Source organism: Anthonomus grandis, chromosome 14, assembly GCF_022605725.1.
Source record: "Anthonomus grandis grandis chromosome 14, icAntGran1.3, whole genome shotgun sequence".
Taxonomy (NCBI): Eukaryota; Metazoa; Arthropoda; class Insecta; order Coleoptera; family Curculionidae; genus Anthonomus; species Anthonomus grandis.
Genome location: NC_065559.1, coordinates 24,098 through 48,894, shown reverse-complemented (window position 1 = coordinate 48,894; position 24,797 = coordinate 24,098). Strand labels below are relative to the sequence as shown.

Below are 24,797 nucleotides of genomic sequence, written 5' to 3'. Positions count from 1 at the left end.
TATCAAAGGAAACCGACGCTTTATGTGTGATTAAACATAAAACACAAACAAACACCATAAAATGTTCCAAGTAGATTCGTTTACATGTAGATGTTAGTCAGACAACCTGGTATACACTTTCAAAAGACACCGCCACCCGTTACACGATAAAACTCCCGAGCATTAAAATAAATACCCACTGATTGCGTATGATTGAAACGCAAATAAACTCGCTGCTTATGGCCCCTCTAATCTTTCGTTAATTTGATTTTTTTCGCATTGAACATTTTAATCCAGATATACTGAGAGAAGTTCTATAAGAATTTTGTAAAGGAAGTTTAATTATCTTTAAGTTTGATCAACAGCAACTGTGATATAAATTATTAAAAAAAAAATAAATAGGAAATATAGACCATTTTTGTTAAGTGAATTCATGCAATTGGGCACGCCCCATTAAAATTAAACCCCGACATGAATCCGTTTCAACCTCGAACTTGTAACAAAACGATAATGTTAGATTTTACAGCTGTTTACGTTGTAAAAAAAAAGGAAAAGCACTTTGGCCATTACAGTCCACGTACTAACGATCTGGGGTTCCTTTTATGGCCACACCCTTGGACACCAGTAGCCAGAGCCAAAGTGAAATTATACCGGAAAGCTGTAAAACTGTGGGGGTAGTTTACAACAGCGTTCTCGGATTGAGAATTTGCTAGTTCTAGGAGATGTCGACTTGGGTGGATGAAGGAGCAAATAAATGGGGAGTGTGACCTAGTCTAATGACAGAAAAGTTATTATTTCATAAGTATGTGATATTGAGCCCTTAACTAATTCACAATTCTCTTAAGAGCCCAACTGAGTATAGAAGAATAAACTAATTTTTACATAAATCTCTCTATCTAAGAGCAGCTAATCCTGAACGTTAAAAAAAAATTATTTTAGGCACTTTTCAGTATCTGTAGTGCAACAAATGTTATATCAATAACAATATATTCTTAAAAAAACTTTTGTTGCACTATGAATTTTGAATGAAATAGTAATTAAAAGACTTATTAAAAGACGTGGTGCAACAAACGTCCCTAAAACCCATAATAAACTAATGGTTATAGAAGAACGTTTGTTGCACTATGAAAAATCTAATAAATAAACACACTAAATTCTGTTAAAAAAAAATAACAAAGCTTCTGATTATAAGAAAACGTTAAAATCTACATCTTTTATTACCGTCATCATAAAACCAAACAAAGATGTTTTTCTTTTTCCCTAGAATCGTTTCAAGGCAACTACAAAAGGCACCGACGACCGAAGCGAAAAACAGAAAAATATTTTTATTCCCAAACTCTGAAAATTCTAAGCAAAAATTTATTATTTTAGCTGTTCTACGACCACCAATGTTTTAAAACATTTATATTCGGATATCTATTAATCAAAAAAAGAGGCGGCTTTAGCCAAAAGAACCTTTTGGGATTCGGTGGGTGGGGCACGCACAAAACAACATAAGAAATCGATATTTGGCGGCAGTCTTTCAATGCCACACAGCTAACGTTTCAATTCTTAAAATTTCTATGGAAATCTTACGACAGAAATGGGAGAAATATTGGCGGCGACTTGTCAACGATCCCAGTAAATGACTGGACGAAAAGGTGTTCGGGATAATTATCGAGTGGTTTGTGGTACCACCGTGGGTAGAATACAAACACAGCTAATGATTTTGTTGCTCCTTGGGGAAGAAATTGAAAAGAATAGTCGAGGAAGCAGTAGCTAACGATCGCTGAAACTTGAGTGTTCTTTTATGTACCATTGAAGTTTGCAATGTTAATCTATCTAAGGGACGTTTAGAATAAATGTAGGATCACTGTTACTTCAATTATCTACTTCGCTGATAGACGGATACTTTGGAGGTTGAAATTTGTTATTTGACTTAATAATCTTTAAATTTCTGACTTTGCTAATTTTCGTCATCTTTGCCAAAAAAAAAATTAAACCACTTGAGCAGCCCTAAAATCCTCAATAATTTTCATTGTCTTAAGTTCTTTGTGTCGCCTCGTCGAGGACTCGGTGATTTTCCTGTAGGTTGTCTATAAAACTGCCTGCCAATGAGATTCTTTGAGCACGAACCGTATTTTAGTAGCGGGCCATTGTTTCGAAAACACGTAAAGTGGCGTTTTCGAGCAGACAGGAAAAAGGTGGCGAGCATAGTCAACGGTTTTCTCCTTTTTTTTGTTCCTTCTATCGCGATTTTTTCGAAAGCCCTCGAGTCATCGAATACAGGAAATATTGAACGGCCTCTCGTTATTCAGCATAAACTTTTCTTTTTAAATATTTTAGTTTTGCAAGGGAAATCTTTGGAGTTTGAGAGTAGCTGCAAAACAATTAAATAGTGCTCTCTTACTCAGCCAGAAAGTTTGTAGCATATTTTTTTTTTGGTCGTGAGTTTGGCATGAATTGTGGGCGTCGTATTTTAATGACCTTGAAAATGAACCTCTACAGTTCAAACTATTAAACTGTCAAACTGGCAAGATCATCAAAAAATGTCTTAAAAAATTAAATACCATTTAATTTTTCGCATTTTTTGCACGGCCCTCGATCTTAAATGACCTTGAAAATTAACCCTGCAACTTGGTATTTATTAACACGATGTTTTGGCCCTTCTCAAAATCACAAAAAAATATTTAAATAACATTTTGACCGTTCAAATTTTCGATCTTTTGGAACCCTTCATCTTTAAATGATCTTGAAAATCAGCCCTATAAGTTTATTATTAGTTTTTTCTGATTTTCCCAAGGTCACCGATATTTTTTTTCATCGTCACTTTTAATATAATCTTTTACGACTCATCAATATAGTATTTTATTAGCGATTAAAAAAAAATTCAAAATGTATGCTTAATATTTGGTTGTTGTTCATTCTATTTAGCTTTCAATCTTCATTAGCCTGGTTAGATAGAGTAACTCTAAGATATATGAACCTTGCCATGACTGTGATAAATAAAAAGACAATTATTATTATTATTATTATATGCGGAATTCTATCCATATTTTTTATAGAATACGCTATTCTGCTATAAGAGACGTGAGAAAAATTTAAAATTCGGACGTATATTATCACGCTGCGTTAGATACACGAGGTTGTTATGATTTAGTCAATAGGGGGTCCATGTATAATGGCTGTGACAATGGTCCTCCCTACGGTAAATCCCTATGGGGGGCACATGCGATACTTGACTTTCACAATAAAACTATTTCCACCCCGTGTACACGTCCTATACGTCGATTTGCTTCCGAATCTGCAAGATAAATATTATTTTCGGTTTTTGAGCAAGCATATTAAGGTACGTTGTTGAGCACATTATTTTTTTAGGAATTTCTTAAATTGCTTGCGTGATTTGATTGTATTTATTTGTATGCGAATGTTAAGGGGCGGCTGGTTAATAATAGAAGTTCGTTGAAATGTTTTAAATTAGTGTGGGGATTTTAAAGTTTCGCACGGTACTCGTATGGTCCACACTGCTTTCATTGTGTTTTTTGTTTAATGCCAATTTGAATTGTTGATCAGAAGTACTATTCTGGTACAATTTGATTAATACAAATTTGACAAATTGATTAATAAACACCCATATTATTTATTATAAGAGAGTTATACATTCAGGCTTTATTAGGGCGATTTAAACAATATTTTAATTACAAACTCTATAAAAAATTATTATAGTAAATTGTAGAAGGTGCTTTATGTAGAATCAATAAAAAATATGTTTTTATATTGAGATTTAATTTTCTTTTATTTTGACAAAAGATAGAATTTACAGTATCAAATTACTGATTTTTAAATTTTGTACTATTATAAAAATACACAAAATACATGAAATTTCGATGCATAACTTAAATGCGTATGATGCCATTTTCACTAAAATTATTATTAATTATTTCAATTATAATCAAATTAAAAGCTTCTAGGGTTAAAGTGGTAGCAAGTAAATTTAAAAAATATTTTTAATCAGCATGTATTCGACTACTATTCCCAATTATCATCTCCCCTTTAAGGGTGGTGAAATAAATCTAACCCGTAACTACACCTCAACTTTTATTCCCCCAGTCGACTGAATAAACAGCAGACGGGTTTTTTGGTAAAACCCTAAAAGGGGTCGGGACTAACTAAAAAAAAAGGAATAAATCCTTTAATTCAAAGACCATGAGCCGTATACCCGCCATTATGGTGGGCCGTTGCTACAAAAGATTTGATATGTATCTTTGTGTTGTAATATTTAAATTATTCATACGCGTTTAATGGATGTTAGAAATGGAGGATAAATATTTTGTGCATGGGTTAAAAAGGCTCCGATACGGTTGGGAATAATGTGATTAAGTATGAAAATAAATTTACAGTTTTAAAAGGGTTTTAATAAATAAGCAATATCGAGTAAAAAATATACGATCATTACTTTATCAATCATAATTATTAAAGATCCTATTATTTCAAATATCCTCGAGGTTTTTTGAAATTAGTAATAAAAGGAAAATTGAGAGTAAACAACGTTGAAAAATTATATTTGTACGTATAAAAACGAAATGAATATCTTTAAATAAACATATTGAAAATTCATTGATCTGAATTATTTTCTTCTATCCAAGGACTCACACACTTTGTTTTTTATACAGAAGTTTCCTTATGATTAATCTTCATTTGTAGATTATAGACCTATAATCCTATATGGACCTATAATAAGGCTTTCTCCCTCTCCTAGATAATTTTTAATATTTTATATCAAAAATGTGAATTTATTTTTAATTCAACACTCTTACAATAATTCAAACTTTATGCGGGCATTTCAAGCTTCTTTAATCGAACACTTTTTTTTACTCTTGAATTCTTGGAACACATCGATTTGAAAAGTATTCCTTGATGATATTTACATATGATATAATAATCGAATTACATAAATATAAGCAAACGAGGAATCGGATCCATTTAAGTTATGCATAAAAAAAGAAATTTGATTTGAAATAAAGCTTTTATTGACCCTCATTTAAATTGTTTTCATTGTTTACGTATTTTTGTGTTAAATGCGTGTAAGTCGTGGGCATATATATTATGCATTAAAAAACGAATTTGGCTCTGATTCTTGTTACTTTTAAAAAGGAAACATAAAAAGCGAATCTTCTGCTCAGATTGGATTGCCGATAAAACGATTTTTCTTAATAAACCCTGATGCTCTCCAATAAAACTAAAGTATCGATTTAAACGCCTTATTTACTACGACATCGTAAACTACTCTCGAACGGTAAAAAAGCTGGGATCTCTTTTCGTTTTTTTTTTTTTGTTTCTTTTACAGAATAATCCGCCTTTTCCTCTTCGTAATTACTCGCACACACATTGTAGTAGGTTCGCGTACACACGTATATTTTGAGTCACAGTGAGACCACACCCTTCGACTGTCAGCAAACAAACAAGGGGCCGACTCTCATTGGCCAACAACTCGCAACAAGGCGTATCTCGCACGTTATATAAGCCCCCTTAACTTGTATAAACTTAATGGGGAAAAGACATGGATTGAACGGTTTTAGTTCTGTTCCTCCACATGCATGATACGTCGCAAGGTAGTTTTATGCGGTGATGATGTAAATATGGTGGTGGCGAGATCGTGGTGGTGTACTAAAAAGTGCCGCGTGATAATGGCCACGAATACCCCGTTAAAGTCGTTCTCGATAAACGCGCTATTGCCTGAAACGGTTGTGGATCGACGAAGTGTTACGCCAGAGATTGAGGATGATGGGGAGGAAGAGAGAAACGGGGTGGGTGGTGGTGGTGGTGTTACCGACGCGAGTGATTCCGAGTCGGATCTGGACGTTACCGGTACTGGTACGCCACCTCTGGATTGCTCTAGTAAAGGAAACGCGGAGGTTGGAGAGAAAGAAACTGAAGGAGAAGGTACTGATGTTTGATCTTTTTAAAGAAATTGTAAAACGTTTTATTGCACACATTTTTCCAGTCGTGTCCATTTAAGTTATGTATAAGACTTTGTATTAAAAGTGGAATTTCGTGCTTAGTTTCTGAAGAAAACAACGTGTTTTTAATCGATAGTAAAGAAATACTGTTTAACTTTTTCTATTTACTAAAAAATCGTTGATTAAATATATATTTAACGATAATAATATACAGGGTGTCAGTGAAATGGTGTAAAAAAATTCGGGGGGTGATAGTACTCCTAAAAATTTTAAAAAAAGTTCCTATAACTATAGGGCGGAAAATGCATATTAAGGGAGTTAGGGGCACTGAAAGGGTAAATTTAAAAAACGGTTTTTTGAAATTGTAGGCTTAAAAAACGAGATAAAATTTCGAAAAAAAATCCTCTGCCATAAATTTTGACCCAAAATCAAATGGTGATACTGAAAAATAATTTGGAAAATCGGAAAGGGTAGTTTTTGCAAGGGTAGGGGGTTAATTCGTGAATAACTTTTTTTAGGTTATTTTCTTCGCAACGTGGGTTCATTTTTTAAAAACTACATACTTTTTCCTACAAAAAAGGTACTCTTGTTGCACATCGCCCAGAACGATGGTTTTCGAGAAAATTGAAGGCAAAAAGTTTGCTCTGATGGGCTGCTAACTGGTTAAACAACATAAACTTATGAAAGTTATGGGGTTTCAAAAGTAAACAAGTAGTTATTAAATAATTAGTTGAAAAATCTAAATTTCATGATTTTTAAAACATCGTATTGCTTTAAAAAAACGAAATAAACCATGTTATTTATAATAATAAACATTTTAGGCTAAATGGTCAAAGTTACCTTAATTTTCTAATACATGATCTACCAGCACTTTTGGAGAAAGTTCCCATAGCACAGAGGCAGATCACGTATTTTATGCATGATGGTGCACCAGCTCATTTTCCGCTAGCGGTGAGGAATCATTTAAACCAAGTTTTTGAGAGGCGTTGGATAGGACGTGGTGGTCCACAAGCTTGGCCAGCAAGATCACCAGATCTTAATCCATTAGATTTCTACTTCTGGGACAACTTGAAAACTTTGGTTTACTCAGTGCCGATTAATACTGAAGAGCAACTACGTCAACGCATTATCGACTGTTCCAATCAAATTCGTACAACCCCAGGGATATTCCACAGGGTACGCAGATCATGGAGAAGAAGAGCAGATGTCTGCATTGAAATGAATGGTGGTCACTTTGAACATTTACTATGAATGAATTAAGAAATGCATTATTTTAATAAGGAATTTTGGTAATTGGTTTATTTCGTTTTTTAAAGCAATAAGATGTTTTAAAAATCATAAAATTTAGATTTTTCAATTAATTATTTAATAACTACGTGTTTACTTTTGAAACCCCATAACTTTCATAGGTTTATGTTGTTTAACCAGTTAGCAACCCATCAGAGCAAACTTTTTGCCTTCAATTTTCTCGAAAACCATCGTTCTGGGCGATGTGCAACAAGAGTACCTTTTTTGTAGGAAAAAGTATGTAGTTTTTAAAAAATGAACCCACGTTGCGAAAAAAATAACCTAAAAAAAGTTATTCACGAATTAACCCCCTACCCTTGCAAAAACTACCCTTTCCGATTTTCCAAATTATTTTTCAGTATCACCATTTGATTTTGGGTCAAAATTTATGGCAGAGGATTTTTTTTCGAAATTTTATCTCGTTTTTTAAGCCTACAATTTCAAAAAACCGTTTTTTAAATTTACCCTTTCAGTGCCCCTAACTCCCTTAATATGCATTTTCCGCCCTATAGTTATAGGAACTTTTTTTAAAATTTTTAGGAGTACTATCACCCCCCGAATTTTTTTACACCATTTCAATGACACCCTGTATGGTGTGTTGCTTGGGGAGTAATTTTTGGACATCTCCAGACTTTTGAAATGATTTTCCATATTTAGGTCATATAATCTGTTACGTTTTCCGTGTCTATAGAATTAATTTTCACTATCTATTCCAGGCGTTATTTTTTTAATTTTTTACAGACATTTACAAAACTTTTTTAATGCTTGCCAAGTATTAGAAATAGTTTTTTATATTTTCCATGCATTCGAAAATATTTGAAGCTTTTTCCTGTTTTCATCCAAAGCCTCCTGGAGTAATTTTTCATAATATTCTAGGCATTCTGAATAAAGTTTTATATCTTTCAGGCATTTGAATCTTGTACATTTTCCAAGCGTTATACTTTTTTAATGGTTTCGAAATATGAAGTAAATTTTTATGCTTAAAACGTTTAATTTTGTTTGTCCATTAAATACAGCCTTTTGGTCTTTAAGTTTAATTTTTTGCTTAATTCAGTTAAAAAATGAGGTTTATATCTTTTGCGCCATATTTAAGCACATATTTACTAAAAATGTACATTTTTCCATAAACCTTATCAATTAAGACTTTTTTTTTTTAAATTTCAGTTTAGCATATTTTATATAATAATTTGGCTATAAATGATTTGCTGAACAAAGTTGATTCCATCAATTAACACTGTCAATTTAATACAAGTAGAGTAATTGCAGCAGATCAGCTCTTTAGTACTTGACTTACCATCATAATCTATATGAACAAACTTGAAGGCTATATATTTAAGTCTTAAAAGTATTTTTAAAATTTTCCAAAATATTCAACCATTTAAGAGTTACAGCTATTTGAATTTCACCTAGAATAGAAAAAGTCATGTTTTCTTCGAGGCAGTTGCAGAAAAATTTTAAAGAAAAATACTGCCTGGAATAGATGAACACACACATAAAATCGCTAGCATGCTATAAAAGAATGGATATACCTAAAGTCGACTAATACTGTTTAATCCCTACACTAAAGACTTCAGCAAACATACAAAAAAAAACTGTGATGAACAATTCAAGAATTATTAAGGACCCAATTTCTACCCTTCTGATCTAGACGTAAAATTGTCTTTTTACGAAAAGTATTGCAACAAATTGATGGTTCATTTAGGTCTAAACTTAAAGAGTTTATATGTTCGGCAAATTGTCAGAAAATGATGGTTTAAATAACTGTGTTGTATGCCACGGAATATGAATGTTATTTCTTCTTAAATGTAAATGAATATTTTTTCGCAAAACTTATTTTTAGGCTAAAAACTCAATTACAACTATAACAGTGCCTTTAGCAGAAATGAAGATAAATAAATGCTCCCCTAAAGGATCCTCTCAGAATTAGAAGTAGGATGAATAATATGAAAAAACGACTCCAAAAGTCTAAAATAAAATTTTCAAAAATACATTTTAAATTCCTGGAAAAGAAAAAAAGTTAATTCAAAAAACTTAAATAAAACGAAAAATTATTTAATTTCTTGTGAAAATCATCAACCACTCTCCTACTAATTTTCGGTTGATTTAAGGTTGATTTAATTTTAATTAAGTTGAGTTTCATATATAATTCACTGATGGCCCACTACCATTAGAAAAGCCTCGATAAAAGTCACTGGACCATTATATTTATTTCAAGCTAACAATATTTCTGTGTAGACATCGTTATGCACCAACTTAATTAATTTAAAAATGACTCAAAGGCATTTGAAGTGTCGGTGTGTTATTTATAAGTGGACAAAAAAATGAGAAAGAAAGAAATTTTAATTGATTTAATTATTTCCTTCAGATAAAGAGAAGAAGGCGAACGACAAGCCCCCTTACAGTTACAACGCGTTAATAATGATGGCAATCCGCAACAGTCCAGAAAAGCGGCTCACCCTTAACGGAATTTACGAGTACATCATGAGGAATTTTCCTTATTATCGAGAAAATAAGCAGGGCTGGCAGAACTCCATCCGCCATAACCTCAGTCTCAACAAGTGTTTTGTTAAGGTCAGTGCAATTATCTTAATAAGATTTCTTTTTAATTTAATGTCCAATAACATGATTTATTGATAGTGTTTTAGTCGAATATCGATATTAAATCCTTTGATCTTAAGGAATTGCGAAGTAATTACCCTTGTGACATTAGAAATAATTATTATGTGATTTCCATAAGAGAAATAAAAGTCTTTTTTTAGCTTTGTTACAAATGAAATAAATTGTTTTTTTTTTACTAGCTTAACTTTTTAAAAAGCGATACTTCTGACCAGTAGTAATTTTTAAAGAATTTTCAGGTACCTCGGCACTATGACGATCCGGGCAAAGGGAACTACTGGATGCTGGACCCATCAGCCGAAGACGTTTTCATCGGCGGTACGACCGGAAAACTCCGAAGGAGATCAACAGCCGCCTCCCGAAGCCGCCTCGCCGCCTTCAAACGCACCTTATCCCTGTACTCACCCTTACAAAACTGCTATTCCCCCTTTTACCCACCCTCTCCGGCTTTATTGGCCGCTTACTCCCGTTACAACCCTTATCTGCATCCGGCGATTCCTCGTCTCACCATGCCAGGTAATCCCTCCTTTCCTTTGGAAAAGATGATGACCGCATCAGCACCAGATTTATCAAATTTACCGGGTTTGGCCAACATATCTCCCTTCTTACGACCACCGGCCTCACTGTTACAAATGTACAGTAATTTGAGATTGGCCAACCCTTTGCAGTACCCTCTGCAACTGCCTTTAATGAATTTCGGCAGTCAGGGCTTACCGGGGGTAAGTTTACCGTCAGGAGCTGGAGTTTCACCTCCGGAAGCGGGACCTCCTGCTGCCCCTGAAGGGTTGTTGAAACCCGTTACAGTGATAACTAGGAATAATTAGGGTAGAACTATGGGATATTAAACTTAAAGCCACATTAGAGTAAGGTATTTAACATTGTCAGAGCTTACAATTATCTTTAGTTTAAACTTAAAACTTTAAATTACAATACAATACAAAACGTTTACTCTTTTACAAATTTCAATTTACCATTCTACTATTTAAAAGAAAATATGAAATAAAATGTTCTCAGTCCACCGAAGCTCAAAGATCAGTTTAGGGTAATTCTTCCATAAAATTAAGTTATGGTGTTTGCTGTACTTTGTGTATTTTTATTTATAGAGAACAAAATACAAAAATGTCTCTAGGTGAGCAGCATCTATAAGTAAACAATTGATACGATTAGGCCAGACAATAGAACAAACAGTAAATTAATGGGGAAGAGAACAGTAACACAGGAGTGCATTTGTAAATTAAAACGTTTAATTATATTAATCGGTTTAATTGCAGTCAGAAAAAAATTATTAAAATCAGCAGCCATGTTGAAGAAATCGGTAGAAGAGACAATAGAGCTTCTAATCTATGTAAAACACAGCAATTCAAACGTGGGTGGCCTAAAATTGTAAAACAATTTTAACTTAAATGTCGATTATGTTAAATAACTTAATGCATTGCTGTCACCTAGAACATTAACCTCAAGCTTGGAGTTTGCTTGTCAAATTGGCAGAAACAGACTTACAAATAATTTCTTTTTTTAACGAAGTATAATTATCGTTAATATATTATATTTAATTATCATTTATACAATAAAACCTGGATGTTAATAATTTTTAATTAAGACATAATACTACATGTTCTTATATTTGTCACTTAACTGTATATTTTAAGTTCTAACTGATATTTGCAAAAAGTTTAGTAAATATTTAGAATTATCAGTTAGATAAATTAATTGCCACTTAATTCAAATATATATTTAAAGTACAACCGTAAATGGCACTTAAAATTTTATACATATACAATTATTAAGCGTTTTTAATAACTAAATATTGTTTTAATCAAGTGAACAATGTTAACTCTTCAACGTATTTATTGACATTTTATACTTTTAAATTGTCGATCTAATTTACAATAATTAATTAATTCTTGCAAATATAAACGGATTATTTGCACAACCCGGACGTTAATCCCATTTTCCATAACGATTTTTCGCGTTATACGACAGATAATTCATGCGTTATTTTGTATCCGGCTCGTTTAATATGCAAATTATTTATTTAACATGTAAATATTTTAATTTAATATTTTGTATTTAGGTGTAAATATAATGATTAATGTAAATATTTTAAAAATATGTAAATAATTGTTGTTGGATAACGGAAAGATTAAGAAGAGGGTTAAGGGCTTAAACGGGCTTTTCTTGTATTCATACCGATATTTTCAAATTTGAATTTAATCAGTAAACATGCTTTAAAATTGCTTATTATGTCCTTTATTAATTTACATTCATAATAAATGCACTTTCGTATTATGTTTATATAAATAGTTAAACACAATATTTGTAGCCTTTCTGTGATGTATATAGTGTATATTAGTAAATATTGTAGAGCAATAAATTTTTATTATGTCATTATTTGCATTTTTTTTTAAATGTTAACCCTCTTTAATTAAATTACGATGTAGCCGAAGATATAACAAATTTGATATTTTAACGAAGTAAATCAGCCGGAATATATTTTTTTTCATCATTTCTTAATGTCGTATAACCAAAACGGGTATTTAAATTTGACATTTCCCGCCTAAATCAATACCTGCATTATTACTAATGCAATAATTTAAACTCCATTTAATAGACATGCATACAAAACAATATTATTTATTGGCCTTTATTAATTAATCATTAAATAATCAACTTTCTAACTTGCCCCAGCAACGTCATTTTACATTAAATACTCCCATTAAACGAAACGGTTTTTATCATACTCGCCGTGTTAAATTGTATTTCCGATTTTTCAACGCTGAATGTAATTTGTTATAACCATTATTAAGTACTGTATAGTAATAATATAACAATAGAGACATTCCTTGCATGTAATATTATGTATTGCCTAATGGTTTTTTTTTCTCTCATTTTGTTCGATTTTTATGATTACAATGGCCGTATCACAATTATCGTTCTGACAATTCATTTGTGATAAATGTGCTGTATTATTGTTGTTTAATAATAATTGTATGGGAAATATCAATGTCTATAGCGTTTGTATAAATACGGTGACGCTTGGGTTGATTGAGCTTCTAAATAAAATTAGTAGTAGGAGAAAAACAGAGGAAGAATACGAAAAAGAAAAACTGATTTGTAAAACTTCCATACAACAGCTTTAAATTTAAAACCACTGTTGAGATAATTTATAAGTTCTATCCATGGAAAAACATTCTTTTTAGTGTACTTGGTCGAAAAGCAAAATTATTAAAATTTTACACCTTTTTGACACATTAAGCGATCATCTCATTTTCTTATACTAAACCTTTTGACTACTGTCTCCAATTTATTAAAAATTGGTTTAACGAACACATTTGATTGGCTCTCACAGTCTTCGGATCTTAATCTCCTGAATATTTCATACTTTTTTCTCTTACTTATTATACATATTATATGAATGCCAAAAGAGGGAGAAGTAGTGCTGCAGTTTGATATGTGCTGTCCCATTGTTGGTAAACTTCGCCTCGAAAAAAGGGAAAAAAAGTGGGCCTTCCTTCCATCACCCTCTGAAAAGACTGAAAGGAGTATATACGCTATTTTAACTGGAGAAGAAAAAAAACCGGCTTATAATATAAATACTGCTTCCTTTGCTTTAGAATTGAGAATAAGGCGTAATTAGATCCTTAAGTGGTGTAATTTAAGATCCCCCCCTTAGGCCAATGTAAAGGGACGGGGTGAGCGCGATGTATACCCGTAAATATTTTATTGGCGGCATTTTAGAACCACATGAAGAAAATCTGTGATAATGGGACAAAAGCGATACGGATTGTATTCAATTAAATCGATGAAAAGAGGTACCGATGTGCCGATAAAGTGGCTGGTTACACCCACACCTATTCACCGGCATATAGGGAATAAAAATCCCCGGATAAGGTGACATCATAGGGTATTCCTTATTATACATATGTATTTTTTTTAACAGTTTGCTATTAAGGCTAGGAAGAAGTTCTAATTTGTTGGTGATATGTGGCCAAAGGCTATGCATTTTTTATTTCTTCCAGGTAGTTGAATAGTTAATTTTTACCTCAATACGATACGAAAATACAGACAAAGAGGAAGTATAGAAAAACAAAGAGGTGTATCTATCCGAAGAATTAAGTTACTGCAGCAAAAATATAATTCCTTCTACACAAGAACTGACCAAAGTGAAAAGCAAAAAACCTCTAAAGAAAGATATGGGTGGATTTAAGGTGAATGGAGTTCGCATCACTAATATAAGATAAGCGGATGACACCGGGATCCTAGCAGATAATAAATCATATTTGTACCTGTGTCAGAATGTATGATTTTATGAATTCCCTTAAATATGTCAATTTTCTTTTTAATAATTGCTACTATTTTTCAAATTTATTTTTAATGTAAACTACCCAATAAAATAGACTTGAATATGACATGTTAGCGTGTCGTAAAAAATGAAGAAGGGCCAGTTAGTCGACTCCGTGGTATTTCGGGGTGCAACTTCAAATATTTGCACGATTAAAGTAATGGAATAGTTCGCCCGTTACAATGGCAGCTATGACAAGGTTGTTGATGAATGAATGTGAATAAATTATACGGTTCGGTCTTTCGCTGCGTCGTTTTTTTTTCGGTGCTAATTTCGTATTCAGGCATTCCAGATTGTATACGTGATTAATAATTAAGTTTAGTTAAAATATACGACGGTATGTCGGAGATGTTTTGGTGAGCTATGCAAACCACAATACGCGCTACCTGTTTTTCCATAGCGAGTTGCTGGACAAGATTAACGAAGCATTGATGCGTGGATCTTGTAAGATAATATACGACGTTGCGTGAAAGCTTTAACATAAAATACAATAACTATAATAATAAGTATGTAAGCTGTTTAAATGTACCTACTGCGTTTTTAAACGTGCGTTTTTTGCAATTAAACACTTTGAAACTTTCCAGGTCTCATTTAGAATATGATTGATAACTAGATAGATAGGTACAGGATAAAGGCGGAGATATTAATTTTTGAATTTGTTTTTTCCTAATAAATATGATGTTAATATCTAAAACATTCTACCAGTAGCAATGAGAAGAACAACCAACAGAAAGCTTTTAATAAAAAAATGGATAAGTTTTTAGTAAAACGACTTCTGCATTCACTTCGAAAAACATAAGCATTTTCTTTATAAATGTTTAGTAAACTTTCCCCCGTACTTTAACATTCAAATTACTACTGTCAGGGTTTTGTGTATTATTTCATAATTTGATCGAAAAACACTTGGATTTCAATTGTGGTCAATTGTTTTATAAATATTGAATAGTCCAGGTGATCTTTCCCACGTCGTTCGACCAAACTGTTTGCATGTAACGTTTTAGTAATGTGAGAATACCGGAAAATAATATACCGTAATAATAATACACAATTCAGGATGAAAAACAACATTAGAAATGTATATTTTGTTTTCAGAAGAGCTAATAATAAAAAATTAAAATTTTCGCTATATGGATTCATCACCTGTCAGTAGCGCGTTTTTAGACATTTAAATGACAACTAATATATTCTATGTATAAAATATGGGTTGCAGTTTACTATGTCATACTTTCAAAATCAACTTTACAGCTCATCCAATTTATAATATGGTAAACAAAGATCGGCATATATTGGTATACATATATTGAATATGACTAAGATTAGAATAGATGGTGAAGAAACTCAAACTCATCAATGAATTTCAAATTCTATTGCCAAAGTTAGAATTTTAACAATGACAATAAAAGATTTTAATAATTTTCAATAAAAAAGTGGATCTACTAATAAAGAACTTTTACGTTCTAAGTTTTTATTGATTCCAAGGTTTTTGGCGTAAAAAAAACGTAAACTTTATTTAGTCAACATTACAAGACCATACATCTCATTATTAATGATTGCCCCTTTTCATTCACACCTAGTCAACATGTCAGCTTTAAAGAGACGTCATGTCAACCAACGTTTCTTTTGTTATAGTCTCCATGTGGTTATTTTTAAACCCCCTCCTTTATATAAATGCATTATCTGGTCTCACCTTTGATTCCGAACGCAGAGTGTTAAATATATTTTTTAATATTTTTTTTCCTATGTATGTACGTATCCGAATGCGTTTTCTCTCTAATCGGATTAAAAGACCCGAAACGGTCACATTAAAACGTAATTGAAACATTTATTCCGAACGGTTGAGCTTGTGAGTGTCAGTCACTCCAGAGGCCACAATGCCGTATTTTTGCCATTATGCAGAACAAACCGAATGAAAAATTTAAAGTACCGGTGAAAAAAGGGAAGTTTGCTGAAGTAGAACGTAGAAAGCGTTTTTGTGTGTAAGGAACTTTCGTGCTGCGTGTACTTCCCCTTTTTGTGTCATCCCTTCAGCTGGATGAGTGCAAGAATGTCTTAAACCCTTCCTGTTAACCCCCGTGGCTTTTATATATCCATATAACACACTTCGTAAGAAAATAATTGCTGTGCAACTGATTTAAATATTTCCAAGCTTAGTAGGAGCTTGTTGAATCATATTAAACTTTAATGTATCTTTTGGACATTTTGAAATATGTTATACAAACCTTCAGGTCTGTAGGTGCACTGGTTTTTGAGTTATGGCCATTTTCTCAATTTATTAGGAAAAAAAAATTACTTTTTTAAAAATTTTTTTTTTGCACTTTGTATATTTTTTTAAAAACCTTGAAGTAGGTGTCCAATGAATTTAATTGAAAAACCCGTATACAAATTTTCACATACAAAATCTCTAGATATTTTACTGTAGGAGCAAGAAAAGCCACATTTTCTTTCTCTCTTCTTCTCATAGCCAGTGCATGAAATATATATATATATTTCAGTCAGTAGTTCGTTTGTGAGTTTGATAGCGTTACGCGAACGGTGATTTCTTGATTATTTCGTTATTTCATTTCGTTTTTGAACAATGTTATACATTTTTTTGTTATTCAATGTATTAATTATTCTATATTACTTCAGTCGTGTGATCTTAGGCCCACTAATATTTTCTTTAATGTATCTCCGGTATTTAAAGGCGGAAATTTTAATAGTCATTGTTTATATACAAATTCTTGACTGAAAGTAATTTTTTATTTTATTTCAAAAATTTGAATTTCAAGCAATTATTCTTGGATTCATTTGTCCTCTAATAAATAAATGAATGGATAAAGTGGTTAAATGCTAAAATGCAGTTTTCTGTTGTATATAGCCTTTTATGGCGTCAAAAAAATTGTCCTTTTTTTTCATCGATGCACCCAAATATCGTACCATAATAAATTAACGCGTGCATATATACCAGACGTGAAAATATGGCAGTTCTTTATCTGAATAGTGTTGTTTTTATTACTGGTCATTGTATACGATCACAAAGAAATTAAGCGAGGAATGCCCGCGTTCTCGTGTCGAGTCCATATTAATACCGTGTTAACGTGTCTGCGGACGAGACGACCCGCTGCTCCGATCTACCCCCCAGCGATCTTAATTCCCTATATTAAACTGTTGATATGTAAGTTTTCTTGAGCAGTGACAAAAACATATATTTTTTTTGAAGAAATACACTTTTAGTTATAGTGTACTGAAGAAGAGGTCCCACGTTTAGACCCCCAATTTGCGAAAGAGTACCACCACCAGTACAAAAAAGAATTTAAGAGTTATATGATTTTAATGTAATCTATGTAGGGGTTACAAATGAAACTGTTTTTTTATTTGTGTTTTTTTTTGCTTGCAGTCAAAACCCTGAGAATATAAACTATGTACCTATTATGACGTGATACCTATAAGCGATTAATATTTGCTTTGACTCTCCAATACGAATTTCTTCTCATGAAGAAATACATATATAAAAATTACTAAATAAATTATACGCAACAGCAATTAACGCATATTAAAAAGATTAATCCGTAACCAAAATATGCGCTCATAAATCAAATATACGGGTCGAAATAAAGTCGTATACGGGGTTCTGACGGCGGCATTAAACTAACTAGCGGCGCGAGTGCCCATTTTCGATAAATTACAATTATCTCTTGTGGTACCGCTGATAAAAAGGTACCGCGGACGAGGAACCAGTTTCGAAGAGAATATTAGAACGTATATCGGGGATACATACGTTATCGTCATTTTTGTCGCCCAACACGGATTATGCTTGCGGAGATTTACTACTAATGCCTATATTGATGACTTACGATGATTAATCATTTTTTTAAAGTAATAGAGCTGTAACCTAATAGTTTTCTAATTTAAACCGATTTCAAAAACAGCTGGATCAAGTGACACAGCCACAACAAGAGCAATCATCAATATACCAAGATGATGTTCATGGCTGTAATTTAGAGTAAGCAATTTGCAAAACTTTTCTGACCTGGGCCTGATGGTAACAGCACAGTCTAACAGTTGAAATCTATATACTTTGGTAACAGGTCACCGTTAATTAAATAGATACTTGTTCAAATTGATATTAAGCCTGAATGAAGACGACACAATGGATCACATTAAATGTAACTGTCATTAAACTATAGTGTGTCAGTTTTTAATAACCTTCATAATCGTGATCAAAATACACGATGATGCATATCTAATCGGCGAAGATAGAGAAGAAGAGAGATATAACGTCCGTTGTCCGATATGGATTAGAGCGAGTGAAGAATGTCAGCGGTCGCGTCAGTGTCAGGAGTGCTCTTAGCGAACAACGGGCGGTACCTTTGAATGTCAGTCAATTGTTAAAGGATCCATATAAATACCTCGGTCGCCGCAGATCTTTTAAACGCATCAATTTTACCGCTTATATCTATTTTATCGCCGCTTCATTTTATACAGGGGCTCTTAATTTGACCAATACAGTCATTCCATTATTCACCATATAAAAGTTTTTGTAAATGTACTTATTATGAGTACCTAATAGAATAAATGACAAGAGATGTCACTTTCTAGATGGTTTCATGGATTCAGAACAACGAGTATATAATCATGAATATAACCCTATCAAATTTCAGCATTAATAAATATACTGAGGCAAAATTTTTAATAAAAAACACAACTTGCTTAAGACCATCAACCTAAAAAGAAAACTTATTATTCATCAAAGTTGTTCCATATGGAACAAACTTGATTCATTCTTTCAATGTTTGTAGTAACATCGTACTATCAAAATGTTTAGAATTCTTACGAATATTAAATTGAGCATCATTGATATTGCACTAATATACCATTCTACGAAGTCAATTTGCTTTTCAAATGTATCGAATACTTCATGTAACTTTTGGCCCTTCTGAAATATATCAAACAGTCTTAGCTCAATTTTTCTGGAAAAGTAAAATAATGAGAAGCTAACATATACTAGATTCCAATTTATTAAAAAATGGATTTACCTCAACCAATACTCAATAAAATAGGTATTTTTTTATGTAATGCCAACATCTATCTATAAAATGAATAGAATGCCTGGAAGATTAGATCAAATATTCTAATACAGTAGATCTATTTATAATCAGTGGAATAGATCTATACTTCCAGGCATTCCACTATATTTGACATTTCCTGAAGGAAGAACAGAGCAGTGAAAAAAGAACAAATACACAAAACGAGTCCTGGAGTATTCAGGAAACATTAAGAACTGAAGTAAATATAAAATTGCCCTCGTATAACGTCGAAGAAGAGGCATAGTTATAAGAGATCCGATGAGCGATAACTATCTCGGATATGGTGGTTAAACGTCAATCGGTTTGACTATTTTTGATGTATCGCTCCATGCCGACTCGCTGCCGTCCGACGATGATCGTGTCTCGCTGTTCATGTTGTAAAACCGGCCATTTCTCCTGGCCTTAAATATTTTTATATTAAGTTTCCGATTCGAAAAATATTTTGATAGCTCGTGAGAATACACGTTTTTAGTTGGGTCAAAAAGGATTGTCAGTTCGGATAGAATGTGGATTGATCTATAGATTCTATGGATGGTAATTTTTACGACTTCCAAGCATTTGAAGTCGTTTTAAGTTATTTACTTTAATTTCTGTTGGGATATTGTTTAAACACTTCTCACTTACGCCCGGATTATGCCGCTTAGATCAAAGAAATCTGAAGATTATCATTTCAGGCAAATATTTGCTAAAAATCGACCAATTAAATATTAACAAAAAATAAATTATTTCCGAAGGATCCCTAATAATTTATAATTAAAACGCCGATTAAACCATTCGTGTCCAAAAAACTTAAATATTACCGTAATTGTTGATATTGCCGTCCAGGGGGCGTCTACACTTACAATATGGATCGTGGGATTGAACAGGTGTGCAATGCGAAGTACAACTATAACAGTAAATTACGGTTTGGTTGGTGGCCTTTGACCGCAACAACCCTAGAACAACACCACTGTTATGCTGAATTAATTATATTTTTCGTATTTTGTCTTCTGGGGATTTTTTCTGCTCTGCAATTTGTGCATTAATATTAACGGTAATTGTTGGTCTTTAAACGAGCGTATGTTTGCATGTAATAAATGACTGTTTGGTGGCTTAATATTGCAGTAGAGTTTTTTTTAATAAATAAAAAATAATAATAGTTTCAAGTTGATTTTGAAAAATGTTATATTTAGTTTTGAGAATTTGGGCTCGTAATCAAACACCTTCAAATTTGTAACAGATCTGTTGCTTTGTTCTCATAAAAGAACATCTATGGAATCTCGATGTACTTGGTCCACTTTAGCTTTGAACTTCTCATACACTGACCGATCCTCCTCCGCATACCGGTTGGTTCAACAACAATAATTTAAAACCACATAAATGTGTGATACAGAAAAAAAATCTGGACGTTACAAAAAAGTCAGTGGCGTACATTTTGTCCACTGGACTTTTATAGGAAATTAAATACATTTTTTCACTCAACATGAATGTTCTCGTCGGCAAATGCGTTATATCTCTCATAATTAAAGACCTAACAGTATAGCAGGTTTAATTGGGCATTTCGTTTCAAGAAGGAAAAAAAACCATAGTTTAAGAATAACACCGAGACAAGTGAATGCGGGTCATCGTATTTAATAACTTAACCACCGGTGGACTCAAAAAGTGTTTTTTAATGACAGGCCGGACGCGTGTATTGTGTTTACCGTCATTCTTACCGGCTACGTCATCGGTTACAATGAAACTCGCCATTGTAAATATGGCGGTCGCCATTGTTCGCTTTTCTAATCTATTGTTTTGTAATTATATAGTTCACACCTTTGATTCGATTCGCCGCCGACACCGCGGTATAATGAGGAGGTGTTCGAGTCATAAATGTCGGCGAATTCTCATTTCTCCCTTTCTTTGCCTTGTAATAATCGCTTCAGTCCCTTTTAGTTAATAAATAAGGATTATTATCAACTAGGATATAGAATAAAGTTGGCATCTGCTTACCTGTTATTATTGTGGTTCGTTGTACGTAATAAGCCAACATTAAACGTCCCGCCTTTTATTAGTCAGGTTGGTGACTACCTACATTTGTCCAAACTAGATCAAAATGTCCATGGACGTCTTCTGGATGTTAATTTTGTAGCCAATGGATTGTATAGGACATAATATACGTTTTTAACGCTAGATTACATTTTTACCCTTGAACTCATCCTCTAGGATTTTGATTGAACAAAATTGTTTTTAATTAAAAAATTCTTATTCTTTCTTAAGGTAGAAGAAACGTTAATTTAAATTCTAAGTAAGAGTTTTAAATTTTTAAGAGTTCGAAATTCTTAAGATAACTGCATATAAAATTGAAATACATCCCAGAGAATTGCACCTGCACCAAGCAACTTATTGTACATTTAAATGTCAGTAAACCATATACCTAAGATCTATTTATTCATGCATTCTCGTATTTACCTTTAAGTCTATTTATGTAAACCTTTCCATATAAGATTACAGGACCACACCAGATAATCCTTTAAATCTCCTTTAGCGGCCATTAATACCTAAACCTTCTGCCTAACAAACTATTTGGTTTCTCTCATATATATATATATAGGATTTTAATTTTATTCTGCTTATTTTTTATTTGATTTATACCTTTTTTTTCAATACGGTTATCTGCACACAGTATGATTGGTTTTCGGTTGTTTAAAGTTAAAAAATATATATACCTATATAGATTCTTATCTAGTCACTCTGATAAAACTGATTAATTAAGTGGATGACACCGAATACACAGGAATAAATGAACAATACAAAGACAACTTATTAATACAATTTCAAACAGACATTTTATATTTCGTTTCCAGCTGTCAAGAATTAAAACGATTGGCCCACAATATGATTAATTATCCACATACACTATTTACTAAATATCTTAATTTATTAATATGTAATTCTCGTTGAAATTTTTTAAACGAATGGGTCGTACCGGATGATTGATGCCTCCTATATGAATTCGGTTCTTTTGTAGGTATATTATTGAACGCGCATCTCTTTAATATTAACGTCTTTTATATACGGTCTACTTTTTAATGAAAATATCATTTGAATAATCCATTTATTAGTATATGTTTTACAAAGTGTTGTTATTGATGATGTCCATATTGTTAATACGTCTCGGATCAATTAATATTTGTTCACTATATGACATGGTGTTCGTTATTAATTACGTGAGTGTTGACGTGTTTAAGTGTTATGATTATTAAGGGTTTGGCCCCATAGGACAACGTGGTTCATCGAGTGTCTGAGACCTTTTAGGAGGGTTTTTTTTTGATGCCTTAAAAAAATATTTTCATGAGTACTATATCCACACTAATTTCCAGGAAAAAAGTAATCATTTATTCCGGACAGAATATTATAATGAAATAAATAAGTCCCTAGGTCTGGAAAAGTTTCTTTAGACCTGGCTGTCGCTTGTCATCTCCACTTAGTTACCAACCTTATTAATAAAGGCGGGACATTTAAATGTTGCCAATATTATGCACTAAAACGAGCCAAAGCAGATGCCAACTTTAACCTATATCCTTATAGATTGTTAAGGTTTACATGGATATTCTGTAAAGGTCCATAAAGTCTATTGTGCAAATAAAATAAGGGATATAGCCAAGAGGACTTTATTTATTTTTCTTATAAAAATAAAAAATCGCAAAAGTGCATCTTACATTTTAATGACTTAACTAATTCCTCTATAAAAATCAAACTCTAAAAGGTCTAAAAAACCAAAAGAAACTGGGAAGAATTCTAATATCCGCGCACGACCGAAAAGTTTCTTGGGGTCCACAACCAACGGCAGAAGTTCCGTTTCCACAAGAACCCCAATTGTTGCCTGGAAAAAAAAATTGAATGAATTAAGTTCTCAATTAAATAAATGTAAAAACTAAATTATATTTATATTTTCCTGGACTTGAGAATAACCTTCGTATCAGGATTTTAAAGGAACTTGTTAATGTTTGCAATTACTTACCAGCAGAATAGTGCCATCTGAGAACACATCTATCGCATATCAAATAGTCAGGCAACTGAACGTAACTGGTTACATTATAGTCGTATTTGTTAATTATCTGGTGAGTTTCGCCATTTAATAATGTCAATGTTTGAAAACATTCTTCTGTTTCCGGCAATAAGGTATTATTTAATTTACATAATCTAAGAGAAAATCAAAATTTGCATAAAAAAGCCACCCAGATAATTTTATACATCTACTTACTGATAAGATATCTTTCCTAAATGATTAGTTGTAATTCTAATATTGGTCTTTATAATGCTTCCCGATTTATAAGTAGCAACTACTACACCGTTCCCATATGTACCGGTATTTTCGTTGCTTCTTGGGGTAGGATCAAGCCAATTGTCACCGCAAGGGCCACATTTACCGCCATTTGTATTGTATTGAACCTACAATTTAAAGTTTTCTAATTGTTTTTAGTTCATTTACTTATTAACCAGATTAAAATTTAATTTGTTGCTGAAAATACAATATTGTATCATTGCAAAATGTAGTACTTTCCATACATCTCCACAAATCTTTTCAATGTGTTCATAACATTGTTGATTTATTTTATGATATATATTAACTTACCCCATATCCTCCGCAATAATAAGCGTTATCATCATAATTTCGTAGTATTGATGTATCAGACGTATTTAGTCTCCATCGGGAAGCTCTATTAACGGGCGTTAACATGTACCCGTGAGAAGAGACTTCGTAGACAAAAACATTAAAAATCAATAATATATAAACTAAGTCATTAAGCATTTTAAAAACTTTTGGTTATTTTTTTTGGTGAAAACTGTAGTTCAATCCATTGTTGTACCATTATATACCTCCATGGCTTTATCAGCAATCTAAGATAACAATATTATCAATGGAAATGCCAAGATGAATCAGACTATAGGTGAGTAAGATTATTGAAAAACTAAGATCAAGTGGTTCCGATTTGATGGAATTGTTTTGGAAAATTTATTTATTTATTAATTTCCGGAAATTTGATTACAGCATAGCAATAAAAAAAGAATTATTTTGTAAAGAGAATCGCCAATAATAGGATTTTCGTGTTATCTAGGAATATTTTTTCGTTCCTTTTAGGCCAAAACAACTTTACTTTTTCTTTTAATATTTGTAAATTCAAGATCACGTTTTTACCTTTGAAATTTATTATTATTTAATACTTTATTTTTTAATATTTTCTAGGTAATGGACGAAGGAAAGGCGTGAAAAATATCTATTTATAAACATATTTGAAGCACATGAAAACGCATGATCAAGAAATGTCTTTTTTTTCAAATAGAAAAGAATGTATCCTGCACTATATGACAACATTTTATCTAAGTTCAGACCAAAAGTTCTGAAACGCATCAAAAGGTTGGGGGGCAAATTGGCACAAACTTGAAAGTGTATATTTTCCAGCAAGAAAATTTTTTAAAAGAAGAATTGAGTACGCTTATTGGTCTATAATTTTCAATATCTTTGTGAGAACCATTTCTGAATACATAAAGGACATTAACTTCTATTTTAAGTTTTTCTGGAAAAGTGGAATGCGCATAACCAGA

General features: G+C 32.3%; 2 protein-coding genes across 2 annotated transcripts; one reads left to right on the top strand and one right to left on the bottom strand.

Moving 5' to 3' along the window:
- Positions 1-5,532: 5,532 nt before the first annotated feature.
- On the top strand, positions 5,533-12,209 carry LOC126744706 (fork head domain transcription factor slp2-like). Its single transcript, XM_050452230.1, has 3 exons — positions 5,533-5,901; positions 9,571-9,776; positions 10,061-12,209. The coding sequence occupies exons 1-3, from the start codon at positions 5,556-5,558 to the stop codon at positions 10,643-10,645; spliced, it is 1,137 nt and encodes a 378-aa protein (XP_050308187.1). The 5' UTR covers positions 5,533-5,555; the 3' UTR covers positions 10,646-12,209.
- A 10,638-nt stretch (positions 12,210-22,847) lies between these two features.
- On the bottom strand, positions 22,848-24,036 carry LOC126744553 (uncharacterized). The gene is made up of 4 exons (XM_050452009.1): positions 23,827-24,036; positions 23,455-23,642; positions 23,212-23,393; positions 22,848-23,073 (listed from the first exon to the last, which is right to left on the bottom strand). Exons 1-4 carry the CDS (start codon positions 24,001-24,003, stop codon positions 22,943-22,945), a joined length of 678 nt encoding a protein of 225 aa, XP_050307966.1. The 5' UTR covers positions 24,004-24,036; the 3' UTR covers positions 22,848-22,942.
- Between the last annotated feature and the right edge of the window lie 761 nt (positions 24,037-24,797).

Coding starts and splice junctions, on each gene's coding strand:
- LOC126744706 (XM_050452230.1), top strand. CDS start 5,556: ATGATACGTCGCAAGGTAGTTTTATGCGGTGATGATGTAAATATGGTG. Junction 5,902..9,570: donor GAAAGAAACTGAAGGAGAAG/GTACTGATGTTT, acceptor TATTTCCTTCAG/ATAAAGAGAAGAAGGCGAAC. Junction 9,777..10,060: donor TCAACAAGTGTTTTGTTAAG/GTCAGTGCAATT, acceptor AAGAATTTTCAG/GTACCTCGGCACTATGACGA.
- LOC126744553 (XM_050452009.1), bottom strand. CDS start 24,003: ATGCTTAATGACTTAGTTTATATATTATTGATTTTTAATGTTTTTGTC. Junction 23,643..23,826: donor ATTATTGCGGAGGATATGGG/GTAAGTTAATAT, acceptor TTTAAATTGTAG/GTTCAATACAATACAAATGG. Junction 23,074..23,211: donor CAGATGGCACTATTCTGCTG/GTAAGTAATTGC, acceptor TTTTTTTTCCAG/GCAACAATTGGGGTTCTTGT.